The sequence below is a fragment of the Phacochoerus africanus genome, chromosome 13 (assembly GCF_016906955.1).
Source record: "Phacochoerus africanus isolate WHEZ1 chromosome 13, ROS_Pafr_v1, whole genome shotgun sequence".
NCBI classification, from domain to species: Eukaryota; Metazoa; Chordata; class Mammalia; order Artiodactyla; family Suidae; genus Phacochoerus; species Phacochoerus africanus.
In genome coordinates this window covers 602,246-623,808 of record NC_062556.1, presented here as the reverse complement: position 1 = coordinate 623,808, position 21,563 = coordinate 602,246, and the positions used below count along the sequence as shown (strand labels likewise).

The window sequence follows — 21,563 nt, the reverse complement described above, 5'->3', positions numbered from 1 at the left end:
CCCGCTTCGCGCAGCCCGCTGCGCCTCCATCTTGGCGGGCGGAGGCGGGGAGCGGCGTCTGGGTCCGGCCCCGTCGCGCCGGCCGGTTCCCGGGCGCCGAGTCGGCAGCGGGCGCCGTCCCCGCGGCCGCCCGGCGGGGCCCAGCCCGGTTTCCCGGGACGCGTGGGGGCGGCCCCCCAGCCCCCCCCGCCCCCCGAGCCCGACAAGATGGAGGACGTCGCCTCCTCCCGCAGCCATGACGGGAGCGGGGGACGCCTCCCCACGGGGCTGCGGCGAGGGGAAGCGCTGCCGGCCCTCGGAGCCCGCGGGCGCCCCCGGCCCGGGGCTCCCGGCTCCCGCCCCCGTGGCCGCACCCCCCGCCCGCTCGCCCCTCCCGGGGCCGCCAGACACTGGACAGGGAGGGCGTTGGGGACATCGAGGCCGCGGCGCTCCCCGCGCGGCGTCGCTCGCAGCCGCCGTAGCGGCCGGACGCCCAGGCTGAGGCCCCTGGGCCGCGGGGCCCCGACAGCCCCCGAGCGCCAGGGGCCGAACGGCGGCCGGTGCGGCGCGCAGGGGAGTCGGCGGCCCGACCCTGACGGGCTGGGGTGGGGGCGGGGGCGGAGGGGCGGGGTGGACTGGAGACGCGGGGGTGTGGCCTGCGCCTGACGGACAAGCCGTCGGGCCAGCCCCTCGAGGGTGTCCTGAAGGAAGGCGGACGCAGCCAATGGGCGTGCCCGCGGCGCCGGGCCCGCCTTCCACGCCGGCCAGTGAGGGCGCGGAGGGCGGGGCCTGGCGGGTCGGGCCGCGCCGCCGCGGCCGCCGCCTCCGCCTCCTCACCAGCGCTAAAGCCGGGACTGGACCGATCGGAGTTGCGCTGGTTCCCGAAGGGGGGTGGGCCGGGGGCGGGGAGGTTCGTTCCGCGGAGCCGCAGCCAGAACCGGGTGAGGCTTGTCCCCGCTGTGTCTCCAGCCCAGGGCCGCCGACAGTGGGGGTGGCCGGGAGCGGCGCAGCCTCCGGAGGCGGAGGCGATGGGTGAGGGCAGCCTCCGGAGCCTCCCACCGACCCGGGACGAGCGCCCGCGGCGCGGCCGCCGTCGCCGCTGCCGCGTCGGGGCCTCGGGCTGCTGGCGGCTCCGCTCATGTCCCAGGCGGCCGCGAGGGCCGGGTGAGGCGGACGCCGGCGGCGGGGGTCGCCCGGGGCCGCCAGGTGCGGGGGCGGGCGGCGGGGGTCCCCGGGTGGAGGTGGGGGAGGGGCGCCTCCGTGGGCGCTCGCGGCGCGTTCTCACCCTCGCCGGTGTGGCGCGGGCTCCCTTCCTCGGCCGCCCGGGGCTCGCGCGCCGCGTCCTCACTGGGCTAGTTTGGGTTTCCAATGGCGGATGGCAGCCGGCGTGTGTCAGGGCGAGGGGTTTCGGCCCCGCGCGGCCGCGAGCTACCCCCGAGTGGGTGCCGGCGGGACAGGGACGGCGCCGGGTGGGCGCAGCGGGTGCGGGTCGCGGGACGGGATTCCCCGCGTGCGCGGAGGCTGCGCTCGCCCGTCCCTCCCCTCCCCTCCCGGAGCCGGCTCGCCGCCCTCCGCCTGCCCTTCTGAAGTTGGAAGGCTGAGTTGAGGCTCGCCGGGTCCGGACGGGGCCTGTCTCTACCTGGAGTCCCCTCCGCAGCGGCGCGGGGGCGGGAGGAGCCTGAGCCGCCGTTCCCTCTCTTCCCTGCTTCCTCCCCTGGTGCTGCTGCGTCCAGGGCTGCTCTGCCTAACATCCATTTTCCTCTCTCCTTCTAGGACCAGGAATCTCATTCAGGCCCGCTCGGTGAACGTTTGGCACGAGTGAGGGCGCAAAACAGTTTGTGAGTAATTTTACCCCGCGTTCGTGTTGAATACAGTTCGTGCACTATCGGGGTGTGTTTCTGTGGAATTTACCTTTCTGTTATCTTGAAGGCAAAGTGCTAGTTTATGGGGTGGACCCTGTCCCCAGAGCCCAGGCTCGGTAATCACGGGAACTCGGAGCCCATATTTATACCACTGGTATTCTCTTGAGTTCTTGAGAGGAGTTAATGTTAGTTCCATGTTGTCCTGCTTTTTGCTTTTTTTTTTCTTTTTTCCCTCGCTTATTTTTTTCTTTTTGGCCGCACCGAGGGCATGTTGAAGTTCCTGCGGAGGGGTTTATCCAAGCCGAAGCTTTGGCTTACACCACAGCTGCAGCAACCTGGATTTTTAAGCCACTGGGCAGGCGGGGGTGAATCTGCAGTGCCACAGAGACAGCACTGGATCTTAACCTACTGTCCCAGAGTGGGAGCTCCTGGTTTCATTTTGTTTTTGTCTTTTTAGGGCCACTGCACTTGCGGCATATGGAAATACACAGACCAGGGGGTCTAATGGAGCTGTAGCCTCAGGCCTCCCTATAGCCACAGCCACTCAGAATGCAAGCTAGTTCTGTGACCTACAGCACAGGTCACTCAACACAGGATCTTTTAACCCACTGAGCAAGGCCAGGGATAGAACCCGTGTCCTCACGCATTCTAGTCAGGTTCATTACCACTGAGCCACAATGGGAACTCCCCTCTAGTTCCATTTCATTTTATTATTTATTTATTTATCGTTTTGTGTTTTTAAGGCTGTACCCGCAGCATATGGAGGTTCACAGGGTAGGGGTCTAATCAGAGCTGTTGCTGCGGTCCTACGCCAGAGCCACAGTAACTCGGGGTCATTGGCCTACACCACAGCCACAGCAATGCCAGATCCTTAGCCCATTGAGTGAGGCCAGGGATTGAACCCGCAACCTCATGGTTCCCAGTCTGATTTGTTAACCACTGAGTTGCGACGGGAACTCCTAGTTCCATTTTATTTTATTTATTTATTTATTTATTTTTTGGTCTTTTTGCTATTTCTTGGGCCGCTCCTGCGGCATATGGAGGTTCCCAGGCTAGGGGTCGAATCGGAGCTGTAGCCACCAGCCTACACCAGAGCCACAGCAACTCAGGATCCGAGCCGCGTCTGTGACCTACACCACAGCTCAAGGCAACGCCGGATCGTTAACCCACTCGGCAAGGCCAGGGATGGAACCTGCAACCTCATGGTTCCTAGTCGGATTCGTTAACCACTGCGCCACGACGGGAACTCCCCTAGTTCCATTTTAAATGCTTTGTTTTTATCATGTTTTCCCCTTTCTAGTGGATAGACATAATTTTTTTCTTTTCTGTTGGATTAAGAAAAATCTGAATCCGGAGTTCATGTCATGGCTTAGTCGTTAAGGAACCTGATTAGCATCCATGAGGATGTGGGTTAAATCCCTGGCCTAGCACAGTGGATTAAGGATCCAGCGTTGCTGTAAGCTGTGGTGTAGGTCGCAGACGTGGCTCAGGTCTGGCGTCGCTGTGGCTGGGGTGTAGCTCTGCAGCTATAGCTCGGATTTGATCCCTAGCCTGGGAACCTCCACGTGCCACAGGTGCAGCCCTGAAAAAACAAAAGGAAAAATCTGAATCTTCTCTTTTAAGATTGATGGAAGCAGTACTTTTTGTATGTTTTTGTCTTATATTTGAGGAAGATTTGTGTTTCTGTATCCTGACGGTTCTCTAGCAAGTATCACTTTGAGAGGTATAAAATCTAGTTCTCACCCTAGTTGTGATTTTAAGATTTTTTTTTTTTTTTCCATTTCTTGGGCCACTCTTATGGCATATGGAGGTTCCCAGGCTAGGGGTCGAATCGGAGCTGTAGCCACAGGCCTACGCCAGAGCCACAGCAACGCGGGATCCCAGCTGCGTCTGCGACCTACACCACAGCTCACGGCAACGCCGGATCCTTAACCCACTGAGTAAGGCCAGGGATCGAACCCGCACCCTCATGGTTCCTACTCGGATTCATTAACCACTGCGCCATGACGGGAACTCCTGATTTTAAGATTTTTTTTTTCTTCGTCTTTTTGCTATTTCTTGAGCCGCTCCCGCGGCACATGGAGGTTCCCAGGCTAGGGGTCGAATCGGAGCTGTAGTTACCAGCCCACGCCAGAGCCACAGCAACGCGGGATCCGAGCCGAGTCTGTGATCTACAGTACAGCTGACGGCAACGCCGGATGGCCGACCCACTGAGCAAGGGCAGGGACCGAACCCGCAACCTCATGGTTCCTAGTCGGATTCGTTAACCACTGCGCCACGACGGGAACTCCTGATTTTAAGATTTTTAAGATTGACCACTGAGGAGTTCCCTTTGTGGCACATCGGTAACAAAACCAGCCAGTAATGATGAGGTTGCAGGTTCAATCCCTGGCCTCGCTCAGTGGGTTACAATCTGGCTTTGCCATAAGCTGTGGTGTAGGTTGCAGACAGCTCATATCCTGTGTGGCTGTGGCTGTGCTGTACAGCTCCAGTTTGAACCCCAGCCTGGTAACCTCCATATGTTACAGGGTCTGCACTAAAAAGCCAAAAAAAAAGAAAAAAAAAACTCACCACCAACAAAAGATTGATCACTGAGTTGGTAATGACAGCTTCTATTATGAAATTAATGTTTTTTTCTTGTTACTAAAAAGTGACCTATGTGCTGTTCTTTTTGATACATTAAAATGCCTACTTCTCAGTCTGCATGACACTTAATGGCTTTTATACCAGTTCTGGTCTTAATTTATTAGGTGTCTCAAAATGATTTTTTTTGTTTTTTTTTTGTTTTTTTTGCTATTTCTTGGGCCGCTCCCTCGGCATATGGAGGTTCCCAGGCTAGGGGTCTAATCGGAGCTGTAGCCACCGGCCTACGCCAGAGCCACAGCAACGCAGGATCCGAGCTGCATCTGCAACTTACACCACAGCTCACGGCGATGCTGGATTGTTAACCCACTGAGCAAGGGCAGGGACCGAACCCTCAACCTCATGGTTCTAGTCGGATTCGTTAACCACTTCGCCACGACGGGAACTCCTCAAAATGATTTTTTAAAAAAAATCTCTGATTCTGCTTGTTAACCGGGATTCTGTACAGTGGTAGGTCCTGCTTGTTTCGTCATTTCAGCCAATCAGTTTTACACTGGTCGTCAAAAAGAAACTTACGGCTCGTTTCTCTGTTATAGTGCTCCTCTTTCTTCCTCCCTCTGCCCTGCTGCTCTCTGCCAAACTTGGCTTTGCTCTTAGTCTGTTATGCTTCAGAACACACTTTAGTTAGACAGCTTTTCGGAATGGCTGTTTCAACTGGGTAATTCCCATAGGATACCTGATATCTCACATTACTTGTTAGTTTTGTGAGGTGGTGGAATGTGGGTGGGCTTCTAGAGCTTCTAGAGAAGATAAGGGATCTTCGTAGAGAAAGGGAACTACTGAAGACTAAGACGGGCAGAAGACCAAGTCACTGGCCCAGCTATTACCTCTTAGAAACCCCACTGTTCTCAACAGCATGTGCCTAGGGTATTTGCAGCATGGTGTTCAAGGACTGGGTTTAGTGCCCGCCGGATTCGGGTTCAAACCTCTGCTCTTGTACTTGCTTTGGCAAGTGTAAACTAAAGAAGGGTCAATAAATGAATTTTTATAAATGTTCATCTTATTCAATTAATAGATTTTTATCGTGAGTGTTTTGTAAATGAGTGAAAGAGTTGTCTCTCTTCCCAAGGTTACCATCAAGCTGGTACAGTGCTCCTGAGCGACGCAGGACACACTTAGATGCACATGTATTGTTAATAGTAGCTGTGATTCTTTTGTTTTCTGTTAATTCCTCAGCTTTATTACTGAATTTTTTGTTTTTGCTGAGCTCTTACTTTCCAGAATCTCTTTTTTATACTCGAAATGCTATTTTTTTTTTTTTTTTTTACAATCTTTTACTTATCAAGTATCCATTTAAAGAACTGTTAGTGTGTGGATTTTCATTTTGTTTTCTTTTCCCTACATTTTTATTTTTCCTTTTTTTTTCTCCTTTAATGATTTTTTTTTTAGGAAGCTTTCCTCATTGTTCATAATTCTTTTTTTTTTTTTTTTGGTCTTTTTGCTATTTCTTGGGCCGCTCCCGCAGCATATGGAGATTCCCAGGCTAGGGGTCCAATCGGAGCTGTAGCCACTGGCCTACGCCAGAGCCACAGCAACACAGGATCCGAGCCGCATCTGCAACCTACACCACAGCTCACGGCAACGCTGGATCGTTAACCCACTGAGCAAGGGCAGGGATCAAACCCGCAACCTCATGGTTCCTAGTCGGATTCGTTAACCACTGCGCCACCACGGGAACTCCCTGTTCATAATTCTTGATTGGTCTACTCACATTTAAGAATTGGGAAATAAGAGTTCCAGTTGTGGCTCAGCAGTAACGGACCTGATTAATATCCGTGAGGACTTGGGTTCGATCCCTGGCCTTGCTCAGTGGGTTAAGGACCTGGCGTTCCTGTGAGCTGTGGTGTAGGTTGCAGAGGTGACTTGGATCCTTCGTTGTAGTGTCTGTTGTGTAGGCCAGCAGCTAAAGCTCTGATTCATCCCCTAGCCTTGGACCTTCCACATGCTGTGGGAGCAGCCCTAAAAAGAAAAGGAGGAGTTCCCATCGTGGCGCAGTGGTTAACGAATCCGACTAGGAACCATGAGGTTGCGGGTTCGATCCCTGGCCTTGATCAGTGGGTTAAGGATCCAGCGATGCCGTGAGCTGTGGTGTAGGTTGCAGACTCGGCTCGGATCCTGAGTTGCTGTGGCTCTGGCGTAGGCTGGCGGCTACAGCTCCACTTAGACCCCCAGCCTGGGAACCTCCACATGCCGAGGGAGCAGCCCAAGAAATGGCAAAAAGACAAAAAATAAAAAAAGGAAAAAAAAAGAATTGCGAAATAGAGGAGTTCCCACCATGGCACTATGGTAAGAAGCTGAGTAGAGGAGCTCAGGTTGATGCAGAGGTGCAGGTTGGACTCCTGGACTAGCACAGTGGCTTAAAGATCTGGTGTGGCCACAGGTGTGGTGTAGGTCACGACTGTGGCTGGGATTCAGTGTGGAAGTTACATATGCTGCGAATGCGGCCATAAAACTTAAAAAAAGCAGTTCTTGTGGGTCGGTGTTAACTAACCTAACTAGTATCCATGAGGATGCAGCTTCCATCCCTGGCCTTGCTCCGTTGTTTGGGGATCCCTTGTTGCTGTAACCTGTGGTGTAGCTCACAGATGCAGTTCGGATCTGGCGTGGCTGTGGCTGTGGTGTGGGCCCACAGCTGCAGCTCTAATTTGACTCCTAGCCTTGTAACTTTTATATGCCGTGGGTGCGGCCCCAAAAAGAAAAAAAAATTAAAAGAACAAAGGAAAGTGTTGGGAAATAGGGAATAGATTGGAAGAGTAAGTGGAGCTTTCAGCTTCCAGTTCACTGTAGGATGATTCTTTTTTGGCCAGTTGATGGAGAACTTGTGAAGTCATCATCTTTTTAGATCCTTCCCTTTTCTGGGCCCCTAATACCACAGAAAGAAGTATTTCTTTCTGATTTTTTTGTTTGTTTTTTTGTTTAGGGCCACTCCCACAGCATATGGAAGTTCCCAGGCTAGGGGTCACATTGGAGCTGTAGCTCCTGGCCTACATCACAGCCACAGCAACGCCAGATCCGAGCCTCATCTGCGACCCTACACCACAGCTCACGGCATCGCTGGATCCTTAACCCACTGAACAGGGCCAGGAATTGAACCTGTGTCCTCATGGATACTAGTCAGTTACCATGGAGCCACAGTGGGAACTCCTAGACAAGTCTTTTGAGGAAGAAGTCTTCCAGGGAGGAGTCTGCTCTCTGGAAGGTAGACCTCTGGATGCCAGTGCTCTGGAGATCAAGTAGGATGGGGCATTTCATATGCGTGGTACTGAAGCATTCAGCAATGTCTGGTCACCCCTAGACAAAGATCTTATGGTCTCCCCTCTCTGAAGAAGAAAACTGAGAATTTGGCCAGGGTGGGAAAAGACGTGTCATCAGCAACTCTGAGGGAGAGAGGGGAATTTTGGTTTTCACATCCTCCTTATTTTCATCGCCTACTCCCTATTCCAGTGATAACGGCAGCTGTGGTGTAGGTCGCAGATGCGGCTTGGATCTGGCACTGCTGTGGCTGTGGCATAGACCGGCTGCTGCACCTGTAGGCTTCTGAGTCTTTTGAGTCAGGATGTTTCTCAGCTTTTTCCATCACTGTCTTAGAGTTTGGCTATCTCAGGTAGGCAGAGTTAGTTAACTACTCATGCCTCACCTCTTCAGTTTATCAAATTTGTTGCTTTGCTTGGAGTAAGAACTTTACTGTTGTTTATGGAGATTTTAGAAGTGATCGAAGTTAGTGATGGGTGATCTACCGTCTTTTTTTTTCTTTTTTTCTTTTTCTTTTTTTTGTCTCTCTAGGGGCGCACCGTCAGCATATGGAAGTTTCCAGGCTAGGGGTTGAATTGGAGCTGCACCTGACAGCCCATGCCACAGCCACAGCCACGCCAGATCTGAGCCGTGTCTGCAACCTATATCACAGCTCACGGCAATGCCAGATCCTTAACCTGCTGAGCTTGGCCAGGGATTGAAGTTGTACCTCATGGATACTAGTTGGATTTGTTTCTGCTGTGCCATGATGGGAACTCCCTGATCTGCCATCTCAGTCTCTAGTAGGTTATTGATTGATTGATTTCATTTTTCCTTCTTTTTTTTTTTTGCTTTTTAGGGCCGCACCTGAGGCATGTGGAGGTTCCCAGGCTAGTGGTCGAATCGGAGCTGTAGCTGCTGGCCTAAGCTGTTGCTGCTGGGAACTCCTCGTGGTGAGTTTAATGTTTGAAGGTTCATGAGCAGTTTAGTTTACCTTACTCATCATGTGCTATTCTTGTCATAGTAACATCTCACCATTTTTGGAGTTCCTTCTGTGGCTCAGCGGGTTAAGAACCTGACTCTGTCTCTGTGGATGTAGGTTTGATTTTTGGCCTCCTTCGGAGTTAAGGATCTTCTGTTTCCTTAAGCTGTGGCATAAGTTGCAGATGTGGCTTGGATATCGTGATTCTGGCTGTGATGTAGGGCCTTTGGTGGCTTCAGTTTGACCCCTGGCCCAGGAACTTCCGTATGCCAACAGTGAGGACATAAAAAGAAAAACGAACCAAAAAATAACTCACCATTTTTATTTTAGCTATTTCAAAAATTTATTTTATTTTAGCTATTTCAAGAAGTTATTTTATTTTATTTTATTTATTTATTGGCCGTACCCACAGCACATGGAAATTCTCACATCAGGGATCGAATTTGAGTTGCTATTGTGACCTAAACCATAGCTGCATCAACATGGGATCCTTAACCTGCTGTGCCAGAGCAGGAATGCGGAAAAAGCACATTTTTAAAACTATAACACTGAACTGCATACTTGATTAAATGTCTAAATTGATTAGTCGTTAAAATGGTATTCTATGTTAAATGTATTTTATCACAATTTTTTCAGAAGGTAGTTGGAGTAAGAGTTCCCATTGTGGCTCAGGGGAAATGAATCTGACTAGTGTCCATGAGGATGCGGGGTTGATCCCTGGCTTCGCTCAGTGGGTTAAGGATCTGGCTTGGTCATGAGCTTTGGTGAAGGCCACAGACGTGGCTTAGATCTGCTGTTGCTGTGGCGGTGGTGTAGGCCAGCGGGCACAACTCCGATTCATTCCCTAGCCTGGAAACCTCCGTATGCTGAGGGTGTAGCTTAAAAAAAAAAAAAAAGACAAGACAAGACATTAAAAAAAACAAAAATAAAAGAGGTAAATGGAGCAACCTTTGGGAAATAAAAACTGCCGTGAGATGTTACTCAAAGTGAATACAACAGGCAAAACACCCTTCTTTGTATCTTTGTTTTACTGTTAACTCTTATCTTTACTACTAATTAAGTAACTTCTTCTCAGGGTTCTTAACCACCACCTAGAGATAATTTGCATTTTAAGAATCTTGTTCAGGTTTCAGCCTACCTTTTGTGTGGTCTTAGAACAATTTTGTACTGATCTTCTCTCTGTGGATTTTCCATTGATTTTATACTAATTGTAATTGAGTCAAAATGAAAATCACTTAAACATTAAATAGTTGTAGATGAATAAGATACCACAGGAAGACTGGCTAAATAATTAGTTGTTGAAATTTTAGGGTGTAGGCAACATAGCACATGAAAACCTGTCTTATTGCAGAGGATTTTAATATGGTCCAAGCAAGGACTTGCATGTCAGTTTATCTTGATAACAACCTTGGATGGGAGTTCCCGTCGTGGTGCAGTGGTTAACGAATCCGACTAGGAACCATGAGGTTGCGGGTTCGATCCCTGCCCTTGCTCAGTGGGTTAACGATCCGGCATCGCTGTGAGCTGTGGTGTAGGTTGCAGACGCGGGCTCGGATCCCGCGTTGCTGTGGCTCTGGCGTAGGCCGGTGGCTACAGCTCCGATTCAACCCCTAGCCTGGGAACCTCCATATGCCTCGGGTGCGGCCCAAGAAATAGCAACAACAACAACGACAAAACAACAACAACAACAACAAAAACAAAACAAAACAAAAAAAACCACCTTGGAGTCCTTGGAGTGTGGTGGGCTGGAAACGAATTGACTAGGAACCAGGAGGATGTGGGTTTGGTCCCTGGCCTTGCTCAATGGGTTAACAATCCGGCATTGCCGTGAGCTGTGGTGTAGGTCACAGACGTGGCTTGGATCTGGCGTTGCTGTGGCTGTGGCATTGGCTGGCGGCTTGAGCTCTGATTAGACCCCTAGCCTGGGAACCTCCATATGCTGCGGGTGCGGCCCTCAAAAGACAAAAGACAAAAAAAAACCCACCTTGGAGTCCTTTATCCTCATTTACATTTTATAGTTTAGGAAAGTAAAACTCAGTGATTTGCTCAATGTCTTTCACTAATCCATAACTTTTTCTGTTTTGGATAATATTTTAGAAATGCTTGAATTTTTCTGTAGGCTTATCCATATGGAATTAAAGTGTTTGATGATTAAATCAAATGCACATTGTCTTGCTTTTGTTTTTTGGCCACACCACACAGTTTTTGGAGTTCCTGGGCCAGATGCAGCAACACTGGATCCTTAACCCACTGTAGTAGGCTAGGGATTGAACCTGTGTTCCAGTGCTCCCAGGATGCCACTGATCCTGTTGTGGGAACTCCATGATGGCTGATTTTTTTTTGTGTTTGTTTTGTTTTTGGTTTTTTATGTTTTTTTAAGTTTTATGTTTTTTTAAGTTTTAGGGGCATACCCGTGGCAGTGAAAGTTCCCAGGCTAGGAGTCCAGTCAGAACTGTAGCTGCCTGCCTACTCCATAGCCACAGCAATAATGCAGGATCTGACCATGCGTGTGACCTACACCACAGCTCATGGCAACGCCAGATCCTTAACTCACTGAGCAAGGCCAGGGATCAAACTTGCATCCTCATGCATACTATTTGGGTTTGTTATTGCTAGCCACGTCGGGAACTCCCACAATGGCTTTTAATAGTTGTTTAACTTTTTTCACAATCTGGAATTTGAAAATACATGAATACGTAATTTTTTTTAGAAATAGAAAACTACAAGGATCTGAGTGTAAAGGATGCCCTTTGTGTTACTTTCCTCGAGAAGTTTAAGGTAAAATCTAAGCAGCCACCAGGGGGTACTGTGGAGTCAGATATAGCTCTTTTCCCAAAACTGGTCTTTTCCATTTTTGGCTTATTCAAATACAGAAAGGACTGAGAAAATTTGAGTATAATAGTTCTTAATATTTCATAACTCAGTTTAGGCTGCTATTATTGCCTCTTTCCTTTGAAAAGCAACCACATAATAATCTTTCTGGTTGAGGATTGAGTGTTAACTGTGATCCTAATTGTTGTATTTCTTTTATAACCCTTTTAAACTGCTTTCTTAGATTTTTTTCTCTTTAGGGCCACAGGTGCGGAATACGGAAGTTCCCAGGCTAGGTGTTGAGTTGGAGCTGCACCTGCTGGTCTACACCACAGCCACAGCGATGTGGAATCCCACCTGTATCTGTGACCTATGCCACAGCTCTCGGCCATGCTGGATCCTTAATCTACTGAGTGAGTCCAGGGATCAAACCCTTGTCTTTGTCGATGCTAGCCAGGTTTGTTAACCGCTGAGCCATGTCGGGAACTCCCAGTTTAGGAAGATTTTAGAATAGAATGTTATTTAGCATTTTTCGGTATGAGGTGTTTAAAAGTTTTTTTCTTTTTTTTGTGTTTAGGGTAGCACCCAGGCACATGGAAGTTCCCAGGCTAGGGGTCACATCAGCTGCCGGCCTCTGCCCCAGCCACAGTGACGCAGGATCTGAGCCATGTCTGTGACCTACACCACTGCTCATGGCACTGCTGGATCCTTAACCCACTGAGCAAGGCCAGGGGTCGAACCCTTATCCTCATGGATGGTAGTTAGGGTTGTTACTGCTGAGCTACAACGTAACTCCTGAGGTGGTGTTTACAATTGAATATGACTGCTGTGTGAGTGCTTTTTTTTAAATTATTCAACATCCATATAGTTCCCACCACCTTTTGTGTGTTGGGTTTCTAAAAAAAAAATTGAAGCCAGCATGTGTAACGTTTACTCAGCTTTCCATCTGTTATTTCTGTGTACTTATGTACTTTCCAGTTACAGTGGACCCTTGAACAACACAGGTTTGAATTGCATGGAGCCACTTACGCGCAGATACTTTTTCAGTTAATGCTCTGGTAGCACTTGATCGGTGTTGGTTGAGTCAGTGGGTGGAACCTTGGATGGGAGGGCCGACTTGGCTTGAGCATCCAAGGATGTCCTAGGGCCAGTCCCCTGCAGACCCTGAGGGACAGTCCTGTGCGTACTTTTCCCTCTTGGTTTTGACATAAAGGGTGTTGAATTTTACAACCCCCTGTGCACACATCGTTCTCTGATCTGCCTTAAGGGCCTTGCCTCCTTGATGGTTCACTTCTCAGATTCTTCCAGATGGGTCTCTCTGCTGGATCTCATTCTCATTTCCTTTCGTGTGTGTGTGTGTGTGTGTGTGTGTGTGTGTGTGTGTGTGTATTTACGGCCACACCTGTGGCATATGGAGGTTCACAGGCTAGGGGTGCAGTTGGAGCTTAGCTGTTGACCTATACCACAGCCACAGCAACACAGGATCCGAGCTGCATCTGTGACCTCCACCACAGCTCACAGCAACACTGGATCCTTAATCCACTGAACAAGGCCAGGGGTCAAACCCGTGTCCTCATGGATGCTAGTCGGGTTCGTTAACCACTGAGCCATGATGGGAACTCTTCATTCTCATTTCTCTAGTGCATGGTAGATACACACATGTGTTTGTTGAATTAAAGTGGCTAAGAATTTGGGGCTTAGAGGTAGAGCTCTGAGTTTACGACCTGTTTGGGCTTACCCAGATAGGTTTTCTGATCTGTAAAATGAATCAGATTATACATCTGTCCCTAGAACTTTATATAAAAAATCCCTAGCCCAATGCCTGGCAATTCCTGGACAAGGACCCCCCCCCCAAAAAAAAAAACAAAACAACAAGATTCAGAAAGATTTAATCCTATAGTTTTATGTATTTTGGCCACACTGACAGCATGTGGAAGTTTGACGTCCAGGGATTGAACCTGCACCACAGCAGTGATCCAAGCTGCTATAGTGACGATGCCGGATCCTTAGCTTGATGTGCCACCATGGTGCTTTTGGAAGCAGAGAGTTTGGGGGGGAAAAAAAAAGACTAAAGACATTAGGGAAAGAAAATTTGAATTTCTTTTTTTTTTAATTTAAAAAATTTTTAGGAGTTCCTGATGTGACTCAGCAGTAATGAACCTAACTAGATGTAACCATGAGGATGCAGGTTTGATTCCTGGCCCTGCTGAGTGGGTTAAGGATCTGGTGTTAGCATGAGTCATGGTGTGGATTGCTGACCTGGCTCGGATCCTTTGTTGCTATGGCTGTGGCGTAAGCCGTCAGCTGTAGCTCGGATTTGACCTCTAGCCTTGGAACTTCCATATGTTGAGAGTGTGGCCCTAAAATAAACCTAAAATATGTTTAATTTTTAAATTTTTACTTACTTTTCTTGTATAGTCATTTTAGTACATAAAAGTATATTTAGTATAGTAATTATATCTGGACGCTGGGTTATTGGTGGAATTATTGCGTACCTTTGATGGAATTATTTTGTACCTTTTTTTTTGACTGTACCCATGGCATGTGTAAATTCCTGGGCGAGGGATTGAACCATGCCACAACTGTTACCAGAACCATAGCAGTGACAACGCTGGGTATTTAACCCATTGAGCCACAAGGGACCTCCCTGTACTCTTTTCTATTTCAAGGAGGAACTTAGGTAAAATTAGGTAAATTGAATTTGTATTTGTGCTATCTTATTGTACTAAAGTGTAATAATCATAACATGCTGGAACTTTTTTTTTTTTTTTTTTTTACACTGTATGTGTTACAGGTTCATTAGCACGGCCAGATGTTCAGCGGGAGGACCTGACTTGGCTGAACAGACTCGTGTTTTATTAGGGAGTAGAGCCATGGCAACGAGTCTCACGGACGTAGGAAATTCATTTGACGACCCAACTAGTCCTTTAGTTAAGAGATCTAGAAACTCATCGATGGAAGATGATGATGATGTTGTGTTTGTTGAATCTATACAACCTCCTTCAGCTTCTGCTCCAGTAGTAACTGACCAAGGAAAATTTGCTGCAACAGAAAAGGAAACACTACAAGGAAATTATTCCCTAATGCTTCCTTCCTCAAGAGATTTGGCTTCTCAGAAGGGAAAGATAAGTGAGACAATCGTTATTGATGATGAAGAGGACATAGAAACAAATGGAAAGGAAAAGAAAATTTCGTCCAGTTTTATTGAATGGGTACTTCCTGAAACTAAAAACAGAACCAAAGATTTGGATTTCTCCACTTCCAGTCTTTCAAGAAGTAAGGTAAATGCAGGAATGGGTAATGGTGTTATCACTGCAGAATCGACTCTGACATTGAAATTGCTAATATGACAGCCTTAGAAACAGATATTAACCTCTGAATGCTGGGCGAGATGTGAACTTACTGGTTACACATGTAACATCACTATAGAATACCAACTTGGGAGAGGTCGCTAAAGGACTGCAGTCAAGTAATTTTGGTGTTAATGTACAAACATACACCCCGTCTTTAACTTCACAGACCAAGACTGCAGTAGGACCTTTTAATCCTGGTAGAATGAATGGGGCAGGAGATGAATTTCAGAACGGAGAATTTGCAGCTCATCATAATCCTGGTAAGCAGTGAGTGATATTAAATATTTTCTTTTCCCCCTACATAAACTTTTGGCTGTTATTTTTAGTACCTATATCTATTTTACTTACTTTCTGTATGTGAAATACTTAATTTCTCTTGTGTTTCATATCCAGATAGTAGACTGTTTTACTGAAGGAAACTTCAGTATTCTCTGTCTACATAAATCATACCCAGTGTGATTTGTGTCAGAAGGTTTTTTTTTTTTCTTTTTATGGCTGAACTGCAGCCTATGGAATTCCCAGGCGAGGGGTCGAATTGGAGCTTCAGTGGCTGGCCTACACCACAGCCACAGCAACACCAGATTTGAGCCATATCTGCGACCTACACCACAGCTCACGGCAGCACCTGGATCCTTAACCTTCTGAGCAAGGCCACGGATTGAACCTGCATCCTCATGGATGTTAGTCGTATTCGTTTCCTCTGAGCCACAGTGGAAACTCCTGCACATAAATATTTTAAGAATGTTCATGTGGCCAGTCTAGTTGTAATAAAATATAATGAAGGTCATTTAAAATTTAGCATATCTTTTTGTGTCTTCTTTCATTACTTATGGTGGCACTTGTTTTGGTATTTCTTTATTTGTTTTTCGACCATTTTAGTTATTGACCAACTTAGAATTTTAGAAAAAGACTGGAAAATAACTAGAGCTAAGAAGTGAATCACTTAGTAGAATGCTAGTGTTTTTTTTAATTAATCTTTTTCTGTGGTTATGAGAATATTACAGGACATTTGAAAGAAATCATAGTTAGAAATAAGAAAATAGTATGTCACCTCCCTAAGAAGGGGTTGACTGCTATTAAATTTTGTTTTTTGCTGTTAAAATTTTGGTTTGTTTGCTTTTGGTCTTTGACTTCTTTGGTTTTAAAAATATGATTTAGAACATGTTATATATAGTTTTGGTTCTCTTGATGTAATCAAAATTTTAGTATGTTATGTCATTTTTTCCCCTTTTTTGACCACCTTGTATTATAGAGTTCCAGGGCCAATGATGATACCCAAACTGCAGTTACAACCTATGCAGTAGCAATGCCAGATCCTTTAACCCACTGTGTGGAGCTGGTGATCTTATCTGCGTCTCTGTGCTCTAGAGATGCCACCAATGCCATTGAGCCACTGAGGGAACTCCTGTTACGTCATTTTAAAAATAGAAGTTCCAGTGGCTGTATAGTGTGTGTGTGTGTGTGGCATATGGAAGTTCCTGGGCTAGGTGTCAAATTGGAACTGTAGCTCCTGGTCTACACCACAGCCACAGCCACAGCCACATGGGATCCGAGGTACAGCTCACCACAAGGCCAGATCTTAACCCACTGAACAAAGCCAGGGATCAAACCCTCGTCCTCATGGATACTAGTCAGGTTCCTAACTCACTGAGCCATAGTGGAAACTCCTATAAAGTATTTATTTATTTATTTATTTATTTATTTATTTATTTTTGTCTTTTGTTGTTGTAGTTGTTGTTGTTGCTGTTGCTATTTCTTGGGCCGCTCCCGCGGCATATGGAGGTTCCCAGGCTAGGGGTCGAATCGGAGCTGTAGCCACCGGCCTACGCCAGAGCCACAGCAACACGGGATCCGAGCCGCGTCTGCAACCTACACCACAGCTCACGGCAACGCCGGATCGTTAACCCACTGAGCAAGGGCAGGGACTGAACCCGCAACCTCATGGTTCCTGGTCGGATTCGTTAACCACTGCGCCACGACGGGAACTCCTATAAAGTATTTCTTTCTCTGAGATATTCATTTCTCTATTTTTTAGGAATTATGGGTTATTTTTTACTATTCACACACCAAATGTCCTTGTTTATGTTGTTTATTATTTCTGTTGGATGGTTTTTCCAAAAAAAACCCTCTTTGGTCTCAGTTTCAGTTTTGGAAATGACCAAAGACCCCAGAGATTTTTTTAATATCTATTATCATGCTAGAAATTAAAATTATTAATTTTAAAGTTAAAAGAATCAAAAGTTTTTTTTCACTTTACAATATTTAGGTGTTATGTGACAAATACCCCCTTTTTTGGTATTTTTTTTTAGGGCCATACCAGGAGCATATGGAAGTTCTCAGGCTAGGGGTCGAATTGGATGGAGCTGCAGCTGCAGACCCGCATCACAGCCACAGCAATGTGAGATCCAAGCTGTGTCTGTGACCTACACCACAGCTCATGGCAATGCCGGATCCTTAACCCAATGAATAGGGCCAGGGATCAAACCCTCATTCTTGTGGATTCTAGTTGGGTTCTCTACCACTGAGCCACAACAGTAACTCCACAGATAGTGTTTTTAATGGAAGGTAAATAATTTCAAGAAGTTTAGTGGCTAAAAGGGACGTTATTTTACATTTTCCCTTGAAGTTGGGCTTAATAGAAAACCACAGGTTATATCCAGCTCTTCACATCTGTTTCTTCTTTGCTTCTGTTTCAATACCTTGTTTTGTTTGAAGTATTAAAAAAAAAAATCTGGCTTCACATGCCCACATGATTGTAGAATGGAACATTTTAGTAGCTTTTTAGATAATTATTGTTAATTATTTTTTTTCCTTTTCTTTTTGACATAGCACTGAAACTTGACAAGTGGTTGTTTCTTAAAAGTTCTTACTGTGTGGAATCTGAAAGTATATAACAACCTTTTCACACTGTATTACATTAAAATTCACTAATCTATGAAAGAATTTTACTTTTGCATGATTAGATACCATTATGCTTTTGTTTTTTGGAAAGTATTGATTTTCTGAAGTATGTAGATCTTCTACACGTTGGCAAGCTGTCAAGCTAACAGTGCTGGATGCAGATTTTCAAATAATCTAATTTTCACTTGAAAGCTGACTTTTTCTCATTAGCAACAAAAGCTGTTATTTATCTTGAAGTGTTAGGGTCATTTGAATTTTACCATTTTTTTCTTTTTCTCAGCTATTTTTTTATTAAAGTATAGTTGATTTATAATGTGCCAATTTCTGCTCTACAACAAAGTAACCCAGTAATACATATATATCCATTTTTTTCTCCTATCATCCTCGGTCATGTTCTGTTCCACGAGATTGGACACAGTTCCCTGTGCTGTACAGTAGGATCTCATGTATAAGTGTTGTGCAGAAAGGTTGGCCAAATATTTTGGCTGAATTGTGACCACTTTGCTTTACCTTCAGACCAGCAACGTGCAAAAGGCTGGGGTTACTCATCCAATGTTTATAGATCGAACCTAGTTTTTTCTTTGAGGACTCAGAAGGTTCTTGGGGGTGGAGGTAGTGCCAGAAAGTTGCTGTGCCCTGTGTCCTGTTTTTCAGCCAGGCTCATTTGATTTTTAAGAATATGTCAGGGAGGGAGTTCCCGTCGTGGCGCAGTGGTTAACGAATCCAAGTAGGAACCATGAGGTTGCGGGTTCGATCCCCAGCCTTGCTCAGTGGGTTAAGGATCTGGTGTTGCCGTGAGCTGTGATGTAGGTTGCAGACGCAGCTCAGATCCCGAGTTGCTGTGGCTGTGGTGTAGGCTGGTGGCTATAGCTCCGATTGGACCCCTAGCCTGGGAACCTCCACATGCTGCGGGAGTGGCCCTAGAAAAGACAAAAAAAGACCAAAAAAAAAAAGAGAAAATGTCAGGGAGTTCCCGTTGTGGCACAGTGGAAACGGATCTAAGGATCTAGACTTGCAAGTTGTAGCGTATGTCGCAGGTGTGGCTTGGGTCTGGTGTTGCCGTGGCTATGGCGTGGATCACAGCTGCTACTATGATTCCACCCCATCCCAGGAACTTCCATACGCCATGAGCGTGGCCATAAAAGAAAGTGAAAGAGAAAAATTGGAGATGATGTTGAAGACTTGAAATAATGTCCATTGAAAATCATTCTTTGGATCTGTTTGTTTCTTTCACTTCTTTATTGTTTCTTTTGTAATTATTTCTTAAATTTTGTATGTGTACTTGTGCAAGCGTGAATTCAGTCTTATGTACGTGTTAAGTTCGTAAGTAAAACTAGAAGCTTTGCCATGTGTTTCTTTTTGTTCTAGCCTTCATCATTTTTCATGGTCTGGACTAAACTGAAGCTGTATATTTAATTGTGAAGTGGATACTTGTCAATTTAAAAGCATAACGCGTAGACGGATTGTAAAAAAGCGTACTGTAGTTAGTTGCTGTACTGTTACTCCACTAAAATTATGGGCATAATTGGGAGCTCCCATTGTGGCTCATCAGGTTAAGAATCAGACATAGTGTCTGTGAGGATGTGGATTTGATCCCTGACCTTGCTCAGTGGGTCGAAGATCCAGCGTTGCTTCAAGTGGTGGTGTAGGTTGCAGATAGATGCAGCTTGGATCCAGCATTGTTTTGACTTTGGTGTAGACCAGTAGCTGCAGCTCCAGTTTGACACCCAGGTCGGAATCTTCTGCATGCCACAGGTGTGGCCATAAAAAGAAAAAAAATTGTGTGCATATTTGAATCAAGCAAAATTGTTTCAGGGATTCCTCTGGCCCATTGGGTTAAAGATCTGGTGTTGTCACTGCAGTGGCGTGGGTTCAATCCCTGGCCCAGGAATTTCTACCTGCCATGGGTGGGGCCAACAACAACAAAAAAGTTGTTTGAAAATAGTTTTGAGGAGTTCCCGTCTTGGCGCAGTGGTTAACGAAGCCGACTAGGAGCCATGAGGTTGCGGGTTCGGTCCCTGCCCTTGCTCAGTGGGTTAACGATCTGGCGTTGCTGTGAGCTGTGGTGTAGGTTGCAGACGCGGCTCGGATCCCGCGTTGCTGTGACTCTGGCGTAGGCCGGTGGCTACAGCTCCGATTGGACTCCTCGCCTGGGAACCTCCATATGCCGAGGGATCGGCCCAAGAAATAGCAAAAAGACAAAAAAAAAAAAAGAAAATAGTTTTGATTACTGTTGTATGTATTTTTACTGTTGTTATCCCTTTATTTTCATTAATTCAAAACTTTATATTGCTATGATTTTTTCTCATGACAGGAAAGACCAGTGATTTTTAAATGTAACTGAAAGACAGGAAGCATTAAAGGACTCACTTGATGTACATTCATATATATGAACATTTGAACTATTTTGTTTATGCTGTGGCAATGAATTTCTATTATCTACAAAATATGGATGAATTTAGTGTTCTGGGGCTCTCTAATGTCCTATTTTGGGGGACAAAAGTTGCGGAACTATATATCCTTTTAAGTAACAGTTGGTCTAGAATTCTAAGAAGTGGAGTGCCCACAGGGTCAGCAGGTGATGTGCCCAGAGCTTTCTGAAAAGTGAAGCCAACGTGTCAGAAGGACTGTCTTCCTGTTGTTGCTCTTTTCACTTTTTTTTTTTTTTTGGTCTTTTTAGGGCCGTATCCATGGCATGTGGAGGTTCCCAGGTTAGGGCTCGATTTGGAGCTGTAGCCGCTGGCCTACACCAGAGCCACGGCAATGCAGGATCTAAGCCGAGTCTGAGACCTGCATCCTATCCTCATGGATGCTAGTCAGATTCGTTTCCTGAGCCACAGTGGGAAGTCCTGTTTTCACTCGAGTTGATGTGTAACAGTGAAAGCTGTCTAAGTGTCTGTCTTTTTTTTTTTTTTTCTTTTTCTAGGGCTGTTCCCGCAGCATATGGCGGTTCCCAGGCTAGGAGCTGAATCGGAGCTGTAGCCACCGGCCTACACCACAGCCACAGCAATAGGGGATCTGAGCCGTGTCTGAGACCTACACCACAGCTCATGGCAATGCCGGATCCTTAACCCACTGAGCAAGGCCAGGGATCGAACCTGCAACCTCATGGTTCCTAGTTGGATTCGTTTCCACTGCACCACAACGGGAACTCCCTGTCGAAGTTTCATATTAACCCTAAAGTTAGTTTTTGCTTAATGTCAGCATTAGTAAAACTAAACCATTTTACCAGAAGACTTATAGAATAAGATGGTGACATTATATTTCTATTGCAAATGTTGTTAATATTGTTATTATTTAGTGTCAGTACTCCCCCAGAGTATCTTTATTTTTATTTTTTTTAGCTGTGTACATGGCATGTGGAAGTTCCTAGGCCAGGGATAAAATCTGCACCACAGCAGCTGCTGCAGTGACACCAGATCCTTAACCTGCTGCAGCACAAGGGAACTCCCAAAGTGTCTTTAGTTGCTGTGTCTCCTACTTCTGTAGAGTGAAGGTATTCCAACACAGGGAAAAGAATAAAAAAAAAAAAGGAGTTCCTGTGGTGGTTCAGGCGTAACAAACCCAACTAATAGCCATGAGGACGTATGTAAAATCCCTGGCCTCTATCAGTGGGTTAAGGATCCGGTGTTGTCATGAGCTGTGATGTAGGTCAGAGGCTACAGCTCCAATTCGACTCCTGGCCTGGGAACTTCCCTATGCCATGGGTGCGGCCCTAAAAAGGCAAAAAAACAAAAAAACCCAAGATTTCTGCAGTTGAGCTGCATTCATTCATTTATTTATTTATTAAGTTCTATGGCC

The 21,563-nt window shown here is 46.5% G+C and overlaps 1 protein-coding gene across 1 annotated transcript in view; it reads left to right on the top strand.

Moving 5' to 3' along the window:
• The first annotated feature begins 235 nt into the window (after window positions 1–235).
• Window positions 236–21,563, top strand: part of LOC125113611 (zinc finger MYM-type protein 5-like) — a 40,973-nt gene continuing 19,645 nt past the window's right edge. Inside the window, exons 1-5 of the mRNA XM_047756425.1 lie at window positions 236–457; window positions 603–920; window positions 1,753–1,817; window positions 14,303–14,789; window positions 15,028–15,121. Of these exons, the coding sequence (XP_047612381.1) occupies window positions 236–457; window positions 603–920; window positions 1,753–1,817; window positions 14,303–14,789; window positions 15,028–15,121 (1,186 nt within the window). The remainder of the gene's footprint in view (window positions 458–602; window positions 921–1,752; window positions 1,818–14,302; window positions 14,790–15,027; window positions 15,122–21,563) is intronic.